The sequence below is a fragment of the Martes martes genome (genome assembly GCF_963455335.1).
Source record: "Martes martes genome assembly, chromosome: 18".
Lineage (NCBI taxonomy): Eukaryota > Metazoa > Chordata > Mammalia > Carnivora > Mustelidae > Martes > Martes martes.
In genome coordinates this window covers 8,507,419-8,529,179 of record NC_137906.1, presented here as the reverse complement: position 1 = coordinate 8,529,179, position 21,761 = coordinate 8,507,419, and the positions used below count along the sequence as shown (strand labels likewise).

The 21,761-nt window shown below is 52.4% G+C and overlaps 1 protein-coding gene across 1 annotated transcript; it reads left to right on the top strand.

The window, feature by feature from the left end:
* Nucleotides 1–7,370: 7,370 nt before the first annotated feature.
* On the top strand, nucleotides 7,371–10,831 carry PVRIG (PVR related immunoglobulin domain containing). The gene is given in 6 exon segments (XM_080830877.1): nucleotides 7,371–7,435; nucleotides 7,438–7,552; nucleotides 7,638–7,991; nucleotides 8,080–8,203; nucleotides 8,292–8,337; nucleotides 8,446–10,831. Coding segments are annotated over 6 exon segments (942 nt in total). The 5' UTR covers nucleotides 7,371–7,408; the 3' UTR covers nucleotides 8,722–10,831.
* The last annotated feature ends 10,930 nt before the right edge of the window (nucleotides 10,832–21,761 follow it).

Genomic DNA, 21,761 nt, shown 5'->3' with positions numbered 1-21,761 from the left:
TCCCGGGGTGTGGCTCGAGATTGTTAAACGGATCACATCGGGTTCTTTGTTGGTGTCTTAAGCGGCTCTGCCTCGTGCCCCGCGGCCCGGTGTACGGACGGGCGGACGCTGGCCCTGCACGCGCCCCCAGGCGCCTTCATGCACCGGCTCGAGGATGCTTAGTGACTGGGACACATGGTGAGGCGGAGGCACTAGAAGACTCTGGCTGCCTCGCAGCGGCCTCCTGGTGAGGACAGCGCACACCGAGGAGGGTGGGCAGAACCCCGATCGGCTGAAGGCGGCCTCTCTCCCCTGCACGGAGAACAGGCTCTGCACCTTGGCAGCCTTCACCCAGGGGAATTCATGACTTCAGCCCCAAGACACCTGTTATAACTCGAAATTGTAGAGAATCTGTGTCTGAGTTAGGAGGAAACTGAGAAGAGGGCCTCGACATGTCCAACCCCCAAACTCAAGACTTCGACGCGGTCTTCTCCTTTGACCTTGTCGGCCCCAGCCAGTTCCTCGCCGAGTCCGGTCAAGTCCTTCTGCAAAACCTCATCCGTCCCTCTCTCCGCTCATTGCCACCATCGCTCTCACTCAGGCCACCTCTGGAAACTGCCTCCTTGAAACTCTCTTGTTCTTGTTCTCCTGGAAGGGCCCAGCACCTCTGCTTTCTCTTTGCCCCCCCCCCCCCCACGAGCTCTCAGATACGTGCAGACACTCGTCACTTTCTACTTTGACTGTTGGAGCCTTTCAGCCTCCATTTACAGGTGATTTCCATTTCTTTACCGTCCTGGGCGTCTGCTTTAACTTCAGGTCCTCCCCGTGGTCGCCGGGGCTGGATATAGCCAGTTGTCCGCTGGGCTGCACAAAAGGAACCCGGACTTCTGTGATCTGGTCGCTCAGCCAGACCCGTTTCTTCTTCCTCCTCCTCCCTTCCTCCCCAGCACCGTCTCCCCCAGACAGACGCTAAAAGCTGGGTTAAAGAGTCTGTTTGGAAAGGCCGCTGACCCGTTCGGAGAGCCTTAATCTGTATTCAGGGGGAACAGGTCCAGGGAGAGGAGCCCTTCCTGTGGGATCTGCGGGCAGAGGGGAAAACTAAGGTGAGGATACGGAGGTCACCAAGGATCCAGGAGGAGAAAGAGTCCCAAGTTATTTAAACACCAGCCAAGCTGAGGTTACTTCCGAGATCGAGAGAGAAACTCAGCAGCTCGGTAAACGTGGGCTTTCTGCACCCAGATAGTGCAGGGGGGTGAACTGAGCCTCAGTCTTAAATTACAGGCAAGTTCTGCATCACGCTCCCAAACTGTTCGACACTCTTAGCTGAGGGGCCCGGTCTAGGTCCTGTCCCCTGCAGTATGAGCTCTGCGACTGCTTGATTGAGAGCACGTGGTGGAACGATGCTCTGCCGGTCCCTGAACCCGGAATTAAACTAGCAGCTTCCAGCGTCCTGTTTCTTGACACTCTGGGAGCCCAGTCACCACATTGTGAGACAGTCCCAAGCAGCCACGTGGAAAGACCATGGTTGGGGGCCACCCAGCGGCCCTCGCTGAAGTCCCAGCGTACGTCCAGTATCAACCACCAGACGTGCTTCGCGTGTGAACCAGACTGTGACGCCAGCTTCTGAGTCCTCCAGCTAAGGCCCAGGCCTCATCGTTTCTGTGCCTCTTCCAAATTCCTGACCCACAGAGTCTGAGCACCATAAAATGTTTACACTAGACGTGGGGCGGTTCGTGATGTAGCACTAGTAACTAAAACAGAACCTTGGAGTCCTAAGACTCCAAAAGTTTGGGCATGTCTGTCAGTTGAAAGAATTATATAAACATTTACCAGTAGTTTATTTTTTAAAAGATTTTATTTGACAGAGACAGCGAGAGCAGCAACACCAGCAGTGGGAGAGGGAGAAGCAGGCTCTCCACTGAGCAGGGAGCCCGATGCGGGGCTCGTTCCCAGGACCCTGAGATCATGACCTGAGCTGAAGGCAGATGCTTAACCCACTGAGCCATCTAGGTGCCCCTGTTTATTATACACATTAAAAATGTAATGGCTGGGGTGCCCGAGTGGCTCAGCTGGTTAAGTGTCAACTCTAGATTTCAGCTCAGGTCATGAGCTCAGGGTTAGGAGACGGAGCCTTGAGTCGGACACGTGCCGAGTGTGGAGCTTAAGACTCTCCCCCTCCCTCCGCCCTGCCGCCCACCCACCCGCCCTGTACTTGCTCTTTCAAAAAAAAAAGGGTGAGTTAATGAAATAAATGTTTTGAGATATTAGTACAAAATACCTTTCTGCTCTTAAAAAAAAAAGCAAAGTGAGGAACATTTTAAAATCATGGTCTAACGTTTTTTGGAGGTTCTTGTCGAAAGTTCAGTTTATTTTGGTAATTTTTTATGGTCTACATAACTTGGAGGGGTACCTCTCAAAACCATGAAAAAATCCAAATGGAACAGGTGCTCCTGTGGCTGCATTTTTTTTTAAATAGATGAGCTAAAACCCACTGAAATTTTTCCCTTGAAAGACTTATAAACAGGTCAAAAATGATTTCCAAATACAGCGGCTGTGCGTTTAGAGGGGACGTGCGTGGTTCAGGACCACGAACACGGCGGCGGCACCTCAGGGCACGGACGCTGCGGTCCAGCGTCCGCTCCGGGTTTGCGTCTCTCACTTCGGGTGCGGATCTGTGTTCTTACCTTTAAAAGTGAGAAACGAATCGGTCTGTCCCGCACAACAGCAGGGGCTATTTTGGGCACCACTGGAGGCACACGGGCTCCCCCGAAACCCACAGCTCGGCGGGACGACGCGCCGGTAAACCTCTTGCCGACAGAGGCGGGGCGGCCGCTGAGCAGCAGCCCCGAGTGGCCAGGCCGCAAGCCAAGGGGGACCGGAGCTGGAGGCAGCTTGGGTAAGCGAGGCGGAGGCCGCTGCGCAGGCTGACCTCACCTGGGTTGACAGGTGACACCAAGCAATGCTTTTCAGGGGACTGCTGTGCCTTGCCTGTTAGCCTACTGTTGAGTAATAGCCCCCCCTTTTTTTAAAGATTGCAGAGAGCAAGCACATGTATGTAGCAAGCACATAAACACACACACATATAAACACACACACAAACACACACATACCCACACAGGAGCTTGGAGGGGGTGGTGAGAAGCAGACCCCAGCTGAGCAGGGAGCCTGATGTGACGCTCGATGCCAGGTCCCCGGGATCGTGACCTGAGCCAAAGGCAGACGCTTAACCCACTGAGCCACCCAGGTGCCCCGAAGAGTAGCTTTTAATTATTTTTAAATATTGTTCAATTAAGACTTTTTTCTTATTAATCTTTATTGAGACCAGGAGCTCTGCCAGAAGGTGAGTTGGTAGTATTTTCTCCTAAATTATAAAGTGAAGGGATTTTTGGGGCGCCTGGGTGGCTCAGTGGGTTAAAGCCTCTGCCTTCGGCTCAGGTCATGATCCCAGCGTCCGAGCGGAGAGCCTGCTTCCTCCTCTCTCTGCCTGCCTCTCTGCCTACTTGTGATCTCTGTCTGTCGAATAAATAAATAAAAAATCTTTAAAAAAAAAAAAAAAGTGAAGGGATTTTTTTTTTCAGATTGCGGAGAAAAGTCTTGGGCTAACAGGTAAGGCATCCCGTGTTTTGAATTCCAAAAAGCACTGCCTGGGGACGTTGGACGATGAAAGGAGTCTCTGTTCTGGGGATGGCAGGAGAGGATAAGGGAGGCGGGGTGGGGGGAAGGTTTATTTTCTCCGGAGACATTTTGAAGTCTTCCTTGACCTCTGTAGGTCCTTGCCTGGGGCAGGGCGGCCCACAAGGTCTGGAAAAGACCCACAAAACAAGTCTTTCTTGAGCAGAGATTCCCTGAGAGCCGCGGGTGTGGAGCTGGCCTGGCCCGAGACGCAGGCCCCGAAGGCCGGGGTCAGCCAGGAGCGGAGCCCGGAGGAGGGGCCCACAAGCTTGGGACACCAGAGAAGAGCTCTGGGCGGCCGAGGAGCCCTGAATCCTGGGGAACCTGAAGGAGCATAGATCCGCTTGACCGCGGTAGGTGAGAGCCGCGAAGGGGCTGAGTGGGGGAGCAGCGGCGGGAGGGCGAGAGCATCTGTCCGCGGAGAAGCAGCGCGCGTCGGGGATGGGGCAAGCCCGGCCGTGGACCGAGCACAGGTTCTCACGGATGGGGCCGAGGAGCGCTGGATTTTCATCAAAACCTTGTCAGTTAACATCTTTCAACGTGGGAGAGGCCGTTGGGCCCAGCTGTAACAGTGTGGGTCCTGGGGCTAAAAGCGTTTGTCCAATCCCGGCTTCACCGTGTACCCAGCCTTGTGCCCTGGGCGAGTCACTTCCTCAGGAGGTCACTGCGAGTGTGGCGCTGCCCTGCAGGACCTGCTCAGAGCAAACCTAGCACGGAGTGTACACCCAGCGCTACGCTCACTGTTACCTTGATCGGGGCACATAAATGGCCTTTTCACAACATTTAAAACGTTCATGAGAAGGATCAGTTATGACGGTCACCAGGGGCGCCTGGCTGGCTCTGTCCGTGGAGCGCGCGACTCCGGATCTCGGGGTTGTGAGCAAGAGCGCCACGTGGGGTGTGCAGATTACTTAAAAATAAGATCGTAAAGTGGGGCGCCTGGGTGGCTCAGCGGGTTAAAGCCTCTGCCTTGGGCTCAGGTCATGATCCCAGGGTCCTGGGATCGAGCCCCACATGGGGCTCTCTGCTCAGCAGGGAACCTGCTTCCTCCTCTCTGCCTGCCTCTCTGCCTGCTTGTGATCTTTGTCTGTCAAATAAATAAATAAGATCGTAAAGAAAAAAAAACCTGGTCTGCAGCATTCCCAGAGGGCTGGAGCCAGCCTGTGAGGCAGAGTGTAACCCGCGGTGGGGTCTGTGGCTTCGCGGGGCGAGGCGGCTCTGTCCGAGCTTGCAGAACTGGGAAACTGCGGCACCAATCCAACCCCCGCCAGCCTAGTTCCGGAGGCTGATCGGGGCGGTTATTACCGCAGCGGGACGGGAGCGGTGTGTGGCTGCAGGGACTCCGCCAAGAAAGCCCCAGCTGCCGGCGGCCATTATCAGACCCGTGTCCTGGGACGTGTACCTTTGGGTCCAAAAGGGAACAGGCCCAGCAACGCAGGCCCGATGATAACGGGCTTCTGTTGGCAACTTTAATGACCTGTGTCTCTGGAGCTCAAAATTCTGGGAACTGTTCAGGAATAGCCAAGAGAGGTTTGAGGAAGGACAAGGGTCATCACATCAAAACAAAAGCGTTCTACTCGGGCCCCTGCGGAAGCGAAACAGAACTTAGCAGATGCATCAATGGGTTACGAAAGAAGATCCAGAAGTAGATCGTTTGTAAGCATTTCTGATCAAGGTGGCCTTTCAGAACAGCGGCCCCTCTACCCGAAAGGTCACCCTGTCTTACACCATCCCCAGATTAAATTCTTTAGGGGCTAAAAGGAAGCCCTTCGTAGAGTTCGGGATAAAAACAAAACATAGTATGTTATTTTTACAATTTGGTCTTCTTGAGTCGTGCACAAAATCCAGAAATGATCAAATATGGACAGTCTGAAGCTCATGAGAAAATGGGCAGGGGAACGGGAACGAGTGGGAAAGTAAAGGAACTTTGATGTTTTCTATTCTATGTTGTTTTAAATCGTCTACAGTGAGGGACGCCTGGGTGGCTCAGTTGGTTAAGCGGCTGCCTTCGGCTCAGGTCATGATCCCAGCGTCCTGGGATGGAGTCCCATATCAGGCTCCTTGCTCGGCAGGGAGCCTGCTTCTCCCTCTGCCTCCGTCTGCCAGTGCTCACTCACTCTCTCTCTCTCACTCTGACAAATAAATAAAAATAAAATCTTTAAAAAAAAAATCGTCTACAGTGAGAATTTACTGAGGGGACAGCGTGGCTTACAAGACAAATGGAAGATGTGGGTGAGTAGTGGTGCCCCTGCTTTTTGTCCCACCCACCAAGCCGTGCTCTCCCCCGCCGCAGAGCCCGTGTGGGCTCTCAAAGACCGCCCTCCCCCCCCCCCCGGGGCTTGGCGTCAGCCCAGCAGGACGTCCCCAGGCAGCCACCGCCCAGGGCCCACCACCGGTCAGTGGTCGGTGGTTGTTCGAGAAGGAAATGTTCACTTGGGGACAGCTTCCTGGAGGTGGTGGGATTTGGGCCTTGCAACGTGGGGAGGATTTCAGCGGGTGGGAGGAGGGCTTCCAGGCGGGGGAGGCCGAGGTTGCGAACGTCCCTGAGCTCCGCATCTGCCCGGAGCTGGGCTCCCGCCCTGTGAGGGCAACAGCAGTAGAGGAAGTGGCTCGAGCGGGTCTGAGCCAGGTTTGGAGATTGGGCCGTGGGATCCGAGTGAAGGTCACCGGGTTGACAGGGTGTTCATTGGGCCAGAGCGATGAAGGGTTTGACCTGGAGGCCCTGCTTTCCTGGGTTTTCAGTCGTGGGTGGGAGGACCGTCTGCCCAAGAGACGGATTTGGGGTGTGGCTCACACGGGATCGAATGCACTGGAACGGGCACGTGGGCAAGCGTGGCCTCAGATGACCGTGGTTCTGGGGCCGGGCCACACCTCGGTTCTGACCACACCTGAGCCCAAAAATGTCCTCAGCACGGGCCCTTGGCTCTAACCCTGGTTCACCAAACTCCTCTCACCCCGCGTTCAAGCTTGGCACAGGCCAGGACAAGAGGCAAAGCTTTCCGATCGCAGCAGCATCCCGGCTCCTTGCTGTTCTGTGAATCTACAGAGGCGAGAGCGCGGTTCGGAGCGATGCTTTGTGGAAAGAGACGGCCTGAGTCAGGGAAGTGACGGGAGGAGCGGGACGAAGCGCGAGGTGGTCAGAGGGGAGGCCCTTGGGGTTTCGGGACAGGCTGGAGATGAAAGGAGAGCCCCGGGGGACTGTGCCTCCGGCCCCAGCCGCTGGAAGCCCCTTGCCCTTGCCGGGGGAGGGGGGGAGGCTGCAGAGGGCAGTTTGGGGTACGTTTGTGACGGGCATCCAAGACGGCGGGCAGCTGGACCTGATGAAGCCACGGTCGGGAAGGAGGCCTGAGCTCGAGTCAGCAGAGGAGGCGAGCTGCACCGGCCTCTCACCTTCCCACCCCTGCTGGCTTCCTCCAAACGCCTGCACATTCCCCCACCCCTTAGCTGGGAGGAGGGGACCAGAAGCTTCTTCCTAAGGAGAGACCAGGGACCCCTGGTTCTTCCCTCTCCCGCCCCTCGTGCTTCCAGGGCCTGCCCAGGCGGCTACTGGGAGACGGGGCTGGGGAAGGACCCTGGGCCGCTGCCCCGCTCGCGTGCAGCACAGTTTCTGGTACTGGGAGGACCTTGTCGCCGTGGCTCTGTCGTGCAAAGAAGGGGGTCCGCTGCCCTGTGTTGGCCGAGCCGAGGCAGACAGAAGAGGAAGTGGGGCAGGGGTGTGGAGAGCACCGAGCCCCGCGGCCCCCGGGGCCGCTCACACATGAAAACTTCCTGCGACGAGAACGGAAGCACAGGTGCTGTCCCCGCCGGGACAGCTCCCCGAGCGGGGGCCAGAGGGAAGCCATGGACCGGCCCCGGGCCCCGGTCCTGCTGTCGGTGCTGCTGACGTTCTGCATCACCGCTGGTGAGCTGGGGGCAAGGGGAGAAGGAAGACGCGGCCGCAGGGTGGGGGCCTGGCCCCGGGGCCCTGCTATGTCTGTATCCCGCAGGGACTCCTGAGGTGTGGGTGCAGGTTCAGATGGCGGCCGCCGCGTCCCCGTCCTTCACCGTCCGCTGCGGATTCCTGGGCTCCGGCTCCATTTCCCTGGTGACCGTGAGCTCTGGGGGGCCCGATGGTGCCGGAGGGACTAGGCTGGCCGTTCTGCACCCAGAATTCGGCATCCAGCAGTGGTCCCCGGCCCGCCGGGCCCACTGGGAAACCAAAACCAGCATCTCCGTCGCTGTGGAGGGAGGGTCTGAGGGGAGAAGCGCCGGTGCTAACACCACCTTCTGCTGCAAGTTTGTTTCCTTTCCTGAGGGCTCCCAGGAGGCCTGCGGGAGCCTCCTCCTCAGCACAGACCAAGGTGGGGCGGAGGAGAGGGGCCAGGGAGGCCGGGGAGGGGCGCTGGGGCTCCGGCCGCCCGTCTGGTGCGCCTCTTTGTCTGTACCCAGGGCTCCCTGCCCCGACGCCAGCTCCCATGCTGCGGGCTGACCTGGCCGGGATCTTTGGGGTGTCGGGGGTCCTCCTCTTTGGCTGTGTCTACCTCCTCCACCTCCTGCATCGGCAGAGGCACTGGTGAGACCCAACCCCCGTCGGGCTCAGTCTAAACCCCGCAGCGGCAGGCCAGCCCCCTGCTCCGCCGCTAACCCTCTCACTCTGCCAGGTCTGTCAGCAAGGCCCAGGCGCCCCTCACCAGTCCCCAGCCACAGGTACGAGCAAGGGTGAGGACTGGGGAACAGAGGAGGCCGCAACCGGCGGGGGGGCAGGTCCTGGGAGGCAGAGCCTGACTTGGGCCTCCTGCCCCGGCATCCCTGCAGGCGGCCGGTCAAGCCCCCCCGGTCTCTCTGCGCGCCCCCTGCACCGCCGTCACCGCCAGCCGCTACTGCCCGGCCACTCTGGACCTGGTCCTCCCGCACCAGCCGCTGGCCCGCTGGGCACCCCTGAGCGCCTCGACTCGCAACAGCTTCGTCTCCATGGAGAACGGACTTTATGCTCAGGCCGGAGAGAAGCCTTTCCAAGCTGGCCCCAACCTCGTCCCTTTCCCTGACTCTCTGGGGCACAGGGCCACGGAGGGGCATTTAGGAGTCCGATGAGAGGGACCCCAAGCCCCCTTGGGCCTCCTCCCCTCTCCGACCTCTGGGACCCCCTTCTGGGGTCTGTGTCCCGGGGGCGTATTGTCTTTGCACATCTGGTTTTAGTCTCAGGCCTGCAGAAGTGTCTCCACACACGTCCGGCCCAGGCCCCCTTGCTGCGGATGTGGTCAGCACGTGTGCACGTGTGGGTACGTGTGGGCACGTGTGTCTATGTGAGGTGACAAAATCCCATCCCAGGTCATTTCCTGTTTTCAAGTCCCCAGCCCTCACAGGTGATGAGGATAACTAAGTAAAAACAAAGTGGTTTCTGACTGGGGCCTCGGCTGGACCTTTTCTTGTTTTAGGGGTGGAGAAGTTAGAGGCAGTTTTGACCCCTGGGGGCAGGGGCCAGGTATGACTTCGATGGCGACAGGGCCTCAGGATGTGAGCTCTCACCTGCCCACCGCCCGCCCTGGCCGGGGTGTTCCTGGCCAGGAGGAGTCCTGGCCCTGTAGACCTTGTGAGGGACACCAGGGGCTGATGGCAGGAGGATCTCTACTCAAATCTGGCCACATGCTAGGGCGGCAAGGGCTCCTGGGTCTTCAACCCGGGCAGAGCAGCCCTGTGGCACCCACGCCCGGCTCTCGGGGATGGTCCGCGGACGGGGGCCTGACGCCCGCCTGCCACAGAACTCACGGGCGGGCAACTCCCCTCGTGTCTGGCCACAGTAGCTGCCTCCGGCTCCTCTGTCACTAGGGCACCAGCACTATTCCCCGCGGGTTGCTTGAGGGGTCGGTAGAGGCCCGGTCAACCCAGGGACTGTGCGCACACCCCCCCGCCCCGACCCACTCATCTTCCCACCGGGGAGCCAATCCTCGGGCAGACGGGGCTGGCAGCTGCGCCTTGTCGCACCTTCGCCCCAGGAGAACGTGGGGACAGCGGTGTAAGCCGCAAGCCCCCATGGGAACGTGGCAGATTCTGGGGCGGGGTGGGGGTGCAGAATGGTCCTGGAGCCAGGCTCAGAGCACACCCCCAATCAGGATGAAACGCTGGCATGGAGGAGGGGACGCCTGTCACTCCGTCCCTCCTTTGGTTCTGCTTGTGGGACATCCCGGGCAGTGCCACCTGCCAAGCCAGGAAGCACCCCCTCTGCCTGGCTGAGGGAGGGGCTGCCCGGAGCCTGGGTCCAACCGCAGAACCTTTCGGGAACCCTCGCTTCTCTAGGAGGGGAATGTCTGTAAGACAAAGGAGAGAGCACTGAGGGATCCCTGGCCTGAACCCGACTCCACCCCTGGGCCCCCTGTCCACCTTGGGGTCAGGGAGCGCTCCCCTGGACTCCAGCCTGGTCCCTGCAGTACGTGAAACCCAGAACCCGGGGAGCCAGAAGCGTCCACGCCAGCCTGCCCCGCACTGGCCAGCCCCTCGCCCCGGAACCGGCAGCGGCACTGAGGGCCCAGCTGGGCGAGCGGCGTTGCGGCCCCACAGACACCCTTCGTGAGTACGGTCTGCTCTGCTCATTTGACCCATGTGGCAGTTGAGGCCCAGAGAGGGGACTCGCTCGCTGCGGAGGGGCGCGGCCACCGTGAGCAGTTTCCAGGGTCCCTCTGCAGCGGCTACCAGACCCTCCCAAGAGAACAGCATCTTGGTAGTCTGCCTGGAGCAGGCGTCTCAGGGGGAAAGGATCGAGTGACCCCCACCCCTCCGAACTGGGTCCCCCAGCACTGCAGCTGGCCCAACCCACCACCCCGGACACCAGCAGGCTCCTCCCCGAGTGGCCCTCAGGATGGCCCCGCCCCGCGGCTACCTCTGCCCAAGTCGGTTGCTGCTGCGTGACTCCGCCCCACCCCAAAGCGGTGTGTGACCTCAGGATTTGCGGTAACAACTTTCTTGCAGCACATGGCCCATCAGTTTACATCAGAAGGGTCAAGGTTTTACTGGAAGGTAGAGAATCACCTTATCTTAAGGACAGCGAGCCCCTCGAGGTCCGGGAACCCTTGCTTCCAAATTCCTTAGAGACCTACGCTATCTCCAGCCCCCACTGAGGAAGAAGTGCACGATCAGTCACTCACGATCCCGAGGGCACCTCTTTCTGCCCACAGGTCCTGTCCCAGGGCTATAATAAAAACTTTTTTGCACCAAAAACATCGCGAATTCTTTAAGCGTTCGCCTGGCAGCCCCACATCACTAGTACCCCTACCCTCTGTGCGGCCCACGGTCCACACAGACTGTCCCCACCTCTCTCGGCTCTGCACCCTCAGCAACCCCCTTTCTGGACTGACCCCTGGCCTGGGGAGCCAAGGTGCCTGGCAGGTGCCTCCCTTCTAGAACCAGTGGGGAAGTGTCAAGCTCCCAGAAGGTGTGCTGGGGCCTGGACACCACCTCCTCCTGCTGGGTGTGTGACTTGTGGCCCTGCAGGCCAGGAAGACTTGAACCCTTGCTGGGGTTCGCTGCAGGGCGCTGAAGGACATGGCCTCGCCCCAGCCGAGTCGGGGTGTCCATCCTGCTCATGCTGACTTCTACAGGGCCTGGGACCTTGAGAGCAGAAACAGGGCTGAGGCGTGTCTGAGAGCTCAGCCAGTGGGACAGGTGAAGGCCCTGGCCTGTTCTCTGGGCTCTCCCAGGCGCTATGGGAGAGTAACTCCTCAATGAGAAGCCACAGGCTGTGATCCCGCTCCCAGCACAGCAGGGCACTCGGTGTGCTGGCCCAGCCAAGGGCAGGGGGAGGCTCTCCAATGTCAGGTTCTGGACAAACCCTGCCAAAGGGGACTAGTGACGTCTGGAGTGTCTGCAACAGGGCCCTCAAACTGCCTCGTTTCAACACCTGTGAAACGAATCCAAAACCTGGGCTGTTTGGAGAAAAAGTAAACAGACAACATTACAAATGTTAAAAGAAAAAGATCAGAGTGGTGTGAGAAGGCATGATGGGGCTTCTCTGAGTCCACGACACTTAAACTAGAACCTGAAGCTGCGTGGGAGCTCTTTAGGCAAGGACTGTGCGGAGACCACCGCCAGGCAGGCGGGGAAAGACGTGTCCCACAGCCCGGGTTAAAAGGAGCATGGCCCGGCAAGGGCCCCAAGCAGGTCAGTGCGGCGGAAACAGGGCGAGGGAGGGAGTAGGCAAAGCACCTGGAAGGAGTGTGGATTTTATCAGAAGGGCGCTAGTCAGATCAGATCAGAGACATCCTTACAAAGGGAGCCTCTGGGGAGGGGGAGAGAACACTGGGGAAGAAGTCGGGAGAACTGGTGAGCTACTGCAACGGTCCAGGTGGGAGGTGGGGTGTCCGGGGCACGGACGGCGGGATGGAGATGGAAAGCAGCAGGTGATTCAAAATGTGGTCTGGAGGCAGAGTTGTTCCTGGCTGTGGGGAGAGGGGATGAGGATGGTCTCAGGGGTTCCGGCCAGTTTTCTTGCATGAGCCACTAGGTAGGAGAAATGCCATTTACTTCAGTGGAAGACTGAAAGGAGCATTTCCAGGGAAGGGGTGACAAGGGGCCAAGGAGAGAGAGCTCGGGTTGAGATGCCGGACACACAAGTGAGATACATACAGCCGACTGATGCCTCCTCAGGGCCCAGGCAGCGTCTCAGGAAGGGGCCAGAGCTGTGCGCAAAATCTTGATGAGAGAAAGCAAAGTCCCAAGTAAACGGAGCCATAGACCATGTTTATAAATCAAAAGGCTCGTTGTTAAAAGGTCTATTCTCCCCCAGATGATCTACAGAATCAGAGCTTTCCTAATCGAAATTCCCCAGGCTTCTCTGTAGACACGGATCAGCTGACTTTAAAATTTATGCGGAAAAACTAAATTTTGGAAAAAGAACAAAGTTAGAGGATTCACGCTACTGGATTCAAACTTAAGTAAACCTAAAGAAATCAGGACAGCAAGGTGGGAGGGAAAGGATAAACATAGCAGTGGAGTAGAATTGAGTCCAGAAACAGACGCCCACCTACCTACCATACTTTCTAGTCAACCAGGTCTTAACAAAGGTGCCAAGGAAATTCACCAGGGGAAGAAGAGTCTGTACCAGCTGGTGCTGAAACAACTCGATATCCACTGGCAAAAAAATAAAAATGAACCTCGACCCATACTTCCCATTATATGTTCTAAAAACTTAAACTAGATCGTGGACCTAATGTTAAACCTAAGACTATAAAACTTCCAGAAGAAAAAACAAGGGAAAACCTTTGTGACTGTAAGTTGGGCAAAAATCTGTAAGATTCAACACCGAAGCCATGATCCATAAGAGAAAACACTGATAAACCAGCTTCAACAAAATTAACAACTTCTGCTCTTTGAAAGATACTACGAAGAAAATAAAAAATAAAACCTACAGACTGGAACAAAATGCTTTGCCAAACATACATCTGATGAAGGACATGTAACCACAACATATAAAGAACTCACCAGGGGCGCCTGGGGGGCTCAGTGGGTTAAGCCTCTGCCTTCGGCTCAGGTCATGATCCCAGCGTCCTGGGATCGAGCCCCGCATCAGGCTCTCTGCTTGGCAGGAAGCCTGCTTCCCTCCTCTCTCTCTCTGCCTGCCTCTCTGCCTACTTCTGATCTCTCTCTCTGTCAAATAAATAAATAAAATCTTAAAAAAAAAAAAAAAAGAACTCACCATACTCAATAACCAAAATCTCAACTTTTAAAAAGGACAAAAAATTTGAAGAGATACTTCATCAAAGAAGAGATACACGGGTGCCTGGGTTTCTCAGTCATTAAGTGTCTGCCTTTGGCTCAGGTCGTGATCCCAGCGTCCTGGGATCCAACCCCGGCATCGGGCTGCCTGCTCAGTGGGGAGCCTGCTTCTCCCTCTCCCACTCCCCCTGCTTGTGTTCCTTCTCTCGCGGTGTCTCTCTCTGTCAAATAATAAATAGAAGGTTTTTTAAATATTTTTTTTAGATTTTATTTATTTGACAGACAGAGATCACAAGTAGGCACACAGGCAGGCAGAGAGAGAGGAAGGGAAGCAGGCTTCCCACTGAGCAGAGAGCCTGATGCGGGGCTCGATCCCAGGAGCCTGAGATCACGACCTGAGCCGAAGGCAGAGGCTTAACCAACTAAGCCACATAGGCGCCCCTAATAAATAGAATCCTTAAAAAAAAAAAAAAAAAAAAAAAGAGCGAGAGATACAGGTAGCAAATAATCACGTGAAAGGAGCTTCAAAATCATTAGTCATTAGGGAAATGCAGATTAAAACCACAGCAAGATACAACACCAAGAGCCAGTGGCCATGAAACTCCTGGACTTTGCCCGCAGGGATTCAAAATGGCGGAAACTTAAGTTAGAGCAAGAACATTCCGGAAGCTCTCAGGCCCCAGGTGCTGTAGGTTGTGGACTCTGGATTCCACCCTGAGCCAAACAACAACAACAAAAGGTACAACGGCTTTGGAAAAACATTTTGGCAGATTCTTGGAAATGTTAACACATACGCACATTTGACCCAACAGACCCACGTCTACGTATTTACCCCACAGAAGCAAAACCTTGTTCTCACACAAACCGCACTCATGTCCACAGCAGCTTTATGCCTTATCACCCAAAACTGTGGGGGGAAAAAAACAATCGTCCACCAACCAATCAACTTATGACGGGATAGACACGCTGTGATCCGTCCACACGATACACCCAGACCAGCGGTAAAAAGGAATCAGCCACCGGCACACGTAAGGATGCGAATAAATCTCACAAGTATTTTGCTCAGTGGAAGAAACCAAACCCCAAAGGCTAGGATTCCATTTACAGGACCGTGAAAATTAACCGAGAGTAATTTCACTAAAATAAAGTGGGGAGGCTGGGAAGGGGAGCGCTCCCGTGCCTTACCTTGAGCTGTGCGGTGGTGGTGGCGGTGGCGGCGGCCATGGCAGCATCTCCCATAGCAAACCCAACTGGGAAGAGTTAGGGTTAGGCGACTTTTATACCCCAGCAGCTGGAGGAACGCCTCTCATCACGTCCCCTCAGGACAACCCAGCCAATGAGAGAGAGACTACTGCTGCAGGAACCCCCAGGTGACGCCAATAGACTTGTTTATAACAGCCCTCCCAGCCGCTCCCTTTCCTTTATTTAAAAAAGAAGAAGAAGAAGAAGAAAGTGCCCCTCTCTTTTGTTTGGTGGATTTGCCACTGATTTAGCTATAGCTGATAATGTCACGCCAGGGTGTGGACCACCAGGGTGTGGAGTTGGAGAGAGGGGACTGACTCCAAAGGGGCGTGAAGGGGCTCTGGAGGTAGCGGAAAGTCTGTATCAGGATTGTGTCCCAGCTATACAACCTTCTATCTCCTCCTGTCCTTCCTTCCTTCCTTCCTTCCTTCCTTTTAGGTAGGCGGCGAGCCCAGCATAGAGCCCTATGTGGGGCTTGAACTCACGACAATGAGATCAAGACCCGAGCCAAAATCAAGAATGGGGCGCTTAACCGACTGAGACACCCAGGCACCCCCCTGCATTACCTTTTAAAAACTCACTGCACTACAGTACCCGAAAAGGATACTGTATGTAAACTAGACCTCACTCTTAGACCAGACTGAATTTTTAAAAAGACACAATTATCTAAAACAACAAACAATAAGGTAATAGGAAAAAAATAAATAAATCGGACAAAACATACATAAGATCTTTTTTTTTTTTTAAGATTTTATTTATTTATTTTGACAGACAGATCACAAGTAGGCAGAGAGGCAGGCAGAGAGAGAAGGAAGCAGGCTCCCTGCTGAGCAGAGAGCCCGATGCGGGGCTCTATCCCAAGACGCTGGGATCATGACCTGAGCCGAAGGCAGAGGCTTTAACCCACTGAGCCACCCAGGCGCCCCCATAAGATCTTTTTGGAAAAAGAATATAAAACTATTGAGGGGCGCCCGGGTGGCTCAGTCAGTTAAGCGACGGACTCTTGATTTCAGCTGAGGTCATGATCTCGGGGTCGTGAGGCCAAGCCCTACATTGGGCTCCAGGTGGACCCTGTTTGGGATTCTCTCTCTCACTCTTCTTCTGCCTCTCCCCCCACCACGCACAAGTGCTCTAAAACCCAGTCAATCAATCAATCTATCTATTGAAATTCACTTAGTTATAGATGATGGTCATGGATAAGAGACTCGGTATCATAAATATGTCAACTCTCCTCAAATTAGTACATAAATTCACACCATTCCAGTAAAAATCCCAACAGGTTTCCTCGTGGAAATGTGCAAGCAATACTAAAATGCAAAGGGAAGGGCAAAACGCCTAGAATAAGATTTTGAAGATCCAAAATGAGATGAGGGTCTCACAAACCAGACGTGGGTACTAATTACAAAGTTACTGAAATTCAGACAATGTGGCTTTGGCACAGGGATAGACAAATAGAACAACAGTAACAGAAAGGCTGGAAATCAATGTTTGCACATGTGGAAATTTTATTTTATTTTAAAGATAAGAGATAAGAGAGCACAAGTAGGCAGAGAGGCAGGCAGAGGGAGAGAGAGAAGCAGACTCTCCGCTGAGCCGGGATCCTGATGTGGGGCTCCATCCTAGGACTCTGGGATCGTGACCTGAACTGAAGGCAGCTGCTTAACCGACTGAGCCACCCAGGCGCCCCCATGTGGAACTTTTAAATATTACAGAGGTAGCCTGGGTAGGACAATTGGCTGGAAACCATAAATTCTAACTTCATGCCTTATACAAAAGCCAGTTCCAACGGGATGAAAAACCAAAAATGAAAAGCAAGTTTGTAGTGTTCAGCAGAAAATACAGGAAGCTATCTTTATGACCTTAGGAGTAGAACAGGATTTCTTTTTTTTTTTTTTTTTTTTTTTTTTTTTTTATAATTTAATCCTTGCTCCCGAAAGCAGGAGCCAATGCTCTCTCTTCTGCCTTTTTTTTTTTTTTAAAGATTTTTATTCATCTATTTGACACAGAGAGAGATCACAAGTAGGCAGTGAGGCAGGCAGAGAGAGAGGAAGGGAAGCAGGCCCCCCGCTGAGCAGAGAGCCCGACGCGGGGCTCGATCCCAGGACCCCGGGATCACGACCCGAGCCGAAGGCAGAGGCTTCAACCCACTGAGCCACCCAGGCACCCCAAGAACAGGATTTCTTAAATAAGGCATACAAAGAAAAGATTGATGAATCTGAGAAGATCCGATTTAAATTTCCATAGTTCTGGGGCACCTTGGTGGCTCAGTCAGTTAAGCATCTGACTCTTGATTTTGGCTCAGGTTATGATCTCAGGGTCCTGGGATTGAGCCGGGCGTCTGGCTCCCCGCTCAGCAGGGAGTTGGCCTGTTTCCCTCACCCTCTGTCTCTGTCTGTCTCTCTCTCTCAGATGAATAAATCGTTAAAAAAAATTTCTATAATTCAAAGGTACAAGAAAATGAAATAATAAGCCATAAACAGAAAGACAGCATTTGCAACATATATAATTGAGAAGGAATCAGATACCAAAAGACCTATTCAATGGTAAATCGATTTAAAAATAGATAAATGTTGGGGCGCCTGGTTGGCTCAGTGGGTTAAAGCCTCTGCCTTCGGCTCAGGTCATGGTCCCAGGGTCCTGGGATCGAGCCCCGCATCGGGCTCCCTGCTCAGCGGGGAGCCTGCTTCCCCCTCTCTCTGCCTGCTGCTCTGCCTACTTGTGATCTCTGTCAAATAAATAAATAAACATCTTTAAAAAAAATAGATAAATGTAGAAAAATAATAAATACAAAGAGGCAATTCACAGAAAAGAAAATCAAAATGGCCAAAAGCCTAAGAAATGTTTCCCGTGGCACCTGGCTCGCTCAGTCAGCAGAGTGTGCGACTCTTGATCTTAAGGTGGTAAGTTCAAGTCCCATGTTGGGTGTAGAGCCCACTTAAAAGAAAAAAGAGAAAAAAAAAAAAAAGAAATGCTCTTCTCCCTAGCAGTCAAGGACATGCTGATAAAAATAACCATTTTAGACCCATCACATTGGTAAAAATTAAAACAGCGGACTCACGTAACACTGGAGGTTATATGAACAGTGGTGGGAGTGTGTCTTGGTTTTCCTTGGAGAGCAATTAGGTATAATCTCAAAAAATTCAAATGTGCATACCCCATGATCCGTAAGTGCTACGTTTAGGTATATGCACTGGAGAAACTCTAGTGTAGCCACACGTACCCAAAGAAACATGTAAAAAATATTTATTGTAGCATTATTTACAATAGTCAAAAATTTAGAATAACTTAAATGTCCATCAATAGAGAATAGGTAAATTGTGGCAAATATTTATAATGAAATATTGATCAGTATTTCTTTGTATTTTATTTATTTGACAGAGAATGAGAGAGCGCGCACAAGCAAGGGGAGTGGCAGGCGGAGGGGGAGGGAGAAGCAGGCTCTCTGCTGAGCAGGGAGCCCGATTCCGGTCTTGATCCCAGGACGCTGGGATCATGACCTGAGCCGAACACAGACATTTAACCCACTGAGCCATCCAGACGCCCCTTGATCGGTATTTAAAATAAATGATCTAAAATTCAACTATAAAATGGATAAGCATCTCAAAGTCATATGCGGAGTTCAAAAGAGTTCTGATCCCAATTCTAGTGTGTATGCGGATTTCTCCCAACACCACCAAGCAATGCTCTGACTTGATTCTGACGTTTCTACCTGGAGATAGTATCAGATCCCACAGGCTTAAGAGCTCAGTCCGACAAAACTGCTCACTCCCCCTAATTCAGAAGTCACCAGGCTACAGATTGGAGGTTCCCACAACCCCTCTTTGGGTTCCGTTAATTTGCTCGAGAGGCTCCCAGAACTCAGAGAAACATTTTACTTACTGGATCTCTTATAAAAGGATCTAACTCAGAAACAGCCGGATGGAAGAGATGCCTGAGGCAAGTTATGGGGACGTGAGTAGAGCTGACACGCTCTCTCTGAGCCAACTACTCTCCCTACATCTCTACATGTTTACCAATCCAGAAGCTCTCCAAACCCCATCCTTTTGGGATTTTATGGAGGCTTCACAACCTAGGCATGACTGATTAAGTCATTGGCCATTGGTGATTGATTCAACCTCTAACCCTTCTGCCCCCGCCCCCCGGAAATCAGGGGATGCCTCATGTGTGGTTCCCCTGAAGACAAGCTCCCATTCTCAGGTACTTTCCAAAAGTCACCTCATTAACATAAAGCCAGTTGTGGCGAAGGGGGGCTTGTTACAAATAACAAGATGCCACTTCAAGATACCACTTCCTTTTTCTTCTTTTTAACCTCCACTCCCACTGTGGAGCCCAACGTGGGGCTTGAACTCATGACCCTGAGATCAAGACCTGAGCAGAGATCAAGAGTTGGACACTTGGGGGCCTGGGTGGCTTAGTGGGTTGAGCCGCTGCCTTAGGCTCAGGTCATGGTCTCGGGGTCCTGGGATCGAGTCCCGCATCGGGCTCTCTGCTCAGCGGGGGCCCTGCTTCCCTCTCTCTCTCTCTGCCTGCCTCTTTGCCTACTTGTGATCTCTCTCTGTCAAATAAATAAATAAATAATCTTAAAAAAAAAAAAAAGAGTAGGACACTTAATTGACCAAGCCACCTAAGTGCCCCAAGATCCCACTGCATTTTGACCCCTGATGGGTAACACACCTGCACCTGGTCAATGTCAACACGCCCCCTCTGGAGGAAGGCACTTTCAAAGCTTCCTACCGATGAAGTCCCAAGTAAGATGAAGTAGCCAAAACAAAACAAAAAAATCATTGGACGCCACCTGGGTAGCTCAGTGGGTTAAGCCGCTGCCTTCGGCTCAGGTCATGATCTCAGGGTCCTGGGATCGAGTCCCACATGGGGGGGGTCTCTGCTCAGCAGGGAGCCTGCTTCCCCACCCCTCTGCCTACTTGTGATCTCTGTCTGTCAAATAAATAAATAAAATCTTAAAAAAAAAAACAAGCACAACAAAATAAGTGATCATGAGCAAGAGGTGTGCACAAACAATTAGCTATGGAATCAGATGTCAAAGACTGCTGATACTGGAATTATTTGACACATCATAAGATAATATATCTAAAGAAAGAAAAGAAGATATTGAAAGTATGACAAAACAAGGGAATGTAAAAGGAACCAGGCAATTTGGGGAAGTGGGTGAGGGCCTTGGGAGGGGGAAACCACAGACAGAGACTCTAGAAATACAAAATATAAAAATTAGGAAAAAAAGGAAGTAGATAAGTTAAATAGCAAATTAGATACAGTAAGAGATAAAATTACTGGATGGGCCTAAGACAGATCCAGAGATATGATCAGAATGCAGCATGGAAACACAGAGATAAAAAATTTGAAGAAAAAAATTAAACATAAAAGACACAAAGGGAGCGTCTGGGTGGCTCAGTGGGTTAAAGCCTCTGCCTTTGGCTCAGGTCATGATCTCGGGGTCCTGGGATCGAGCCCCGCATTGGGCTCTCTGCTCAGTGGGGAACCTGCTTCCCCCTCTCTCTCTCTGCCTGCCTCTCTGCCTATTTGTGATCTCTGTCTGTCAAATAAATAAATAAAATCTTAAAAAAACAAAAAGAAAGAAAGAAACCAGGAGACAGAGCAAAAAGCCCTCTGCCTGACAGAAACTGGCAAAGGGAAAATGTGGGGGATCCCCTTGGTTTTTTCTCTTCCTTTTCTCTCACTGCTTTCCCTGAGGGCAGAAGCAGTCACAGGAAGTATATGACAAGACGTTCAAGAGGAAACTAAAACCTTGGCCTTCTGTTTTTAAGAGGAGGAAGTTTGAAAAAAGCTGCTGGGTAGAAGCCCCAAGCCCATCTCCAAGACCATGGCATGGGAGCCACGGCCCACAGAAGTTGCCTTGGACTTGCCTTGTTTGCCCAAACAGAGAAATCAACATTCTCCACAGAATTTTAGTAGGACCCAACGCTGCACAGAATAATAGTACTTATAATACTTAATACTTAAAATTATAATTATAATTATAATATTTTAATATTATAATACTAATAATACTTAAAAGGTTCAGGATATAATCCAAAATTAGTTGACATACCAGAAAACAGGAAAATCTCAATAGCCCGTATATGAAAGACACTAACCCAAGATGGTGGGATTATTAGACAAAGACTTTCATGTAGTTAGCTGTTTTATCAGCATGCCCCATGAAATAAGGCAAACGGTCTTGAAATGAGTGGAAAGACAGACATTCTCAGCAGAAAATAAAAGCCATTAAAAAAGCCGAAGGGAAATCTTAAAGCTGATGAATATAATAACTGAAACAAAAAGTTAATTGGTAGTCTGCCAATAACAGAATGGAGGAGAGAGAGGAAAGAATCAGGAAACTTAAAAACAGATCAAAAGGACGCCTGGGTGGCTCAGTCGGTTAAGCCACTGCCTTCAGCTCAGGTCATGATCCCAGAGTCCTGGGATCAAGTCCCGCATCTGGCTCCTTGCTTGGCCGGGAGCCTGCTTCTCTCTCTGCCTCTGCCTGTTGTGTTCTCTCTCTCTCTCTCTCAATCTCTCTGACAAATAAATAAATAAATAAATAATCTTACCAAAAAAAAAAAAAAAAAACCAGATCAAAAGAAATAATCCAACCTGAACAGCCAGGGAAAATAACATTCAAAGAAAAAAAAATGAAGAGAGTCTTAGAATCCCGTGGGACTCTAAAAAAGATTGAATATATATGTCATTGGAATTCTGGAGGAAAAGGAGACAGAGATCAATGCAGAAAGGAACACTTGAACAAACAATGGCTGACAACTTCTCAAATACAGTGAAAAACATAAATTTAAAGATTTAAGAATGGGGCGTCTGGGTGACTCAGTGGGTTAAGCCTCTGCCTTCCGCTCAGGTCATGAGCTCTCTGCTCAGCGGGGAGCCTGCTTCCCCCTCTCTCTGCTTCCCTCTCTGCCTACTTGTGATCTCCGTCTGTCAAATAAATAAAATCTTTAAAAAAAAAAAAAGATTTAAGAAGACCGTATATGTCTGACAGGATCAACTCAAAGACAACTGTGTCCAGACACATCATAATCAAATTATTGAAAACCAAAAATAAAGAAATAAACCTTGAGAGCAGCCACAGAATAGCAAAACATTGCATTCAGGAGAACGAGCATTCAAACAATTGCAGATTCCTCATCAGAAATCACGGAGGCCAGAAGATACCA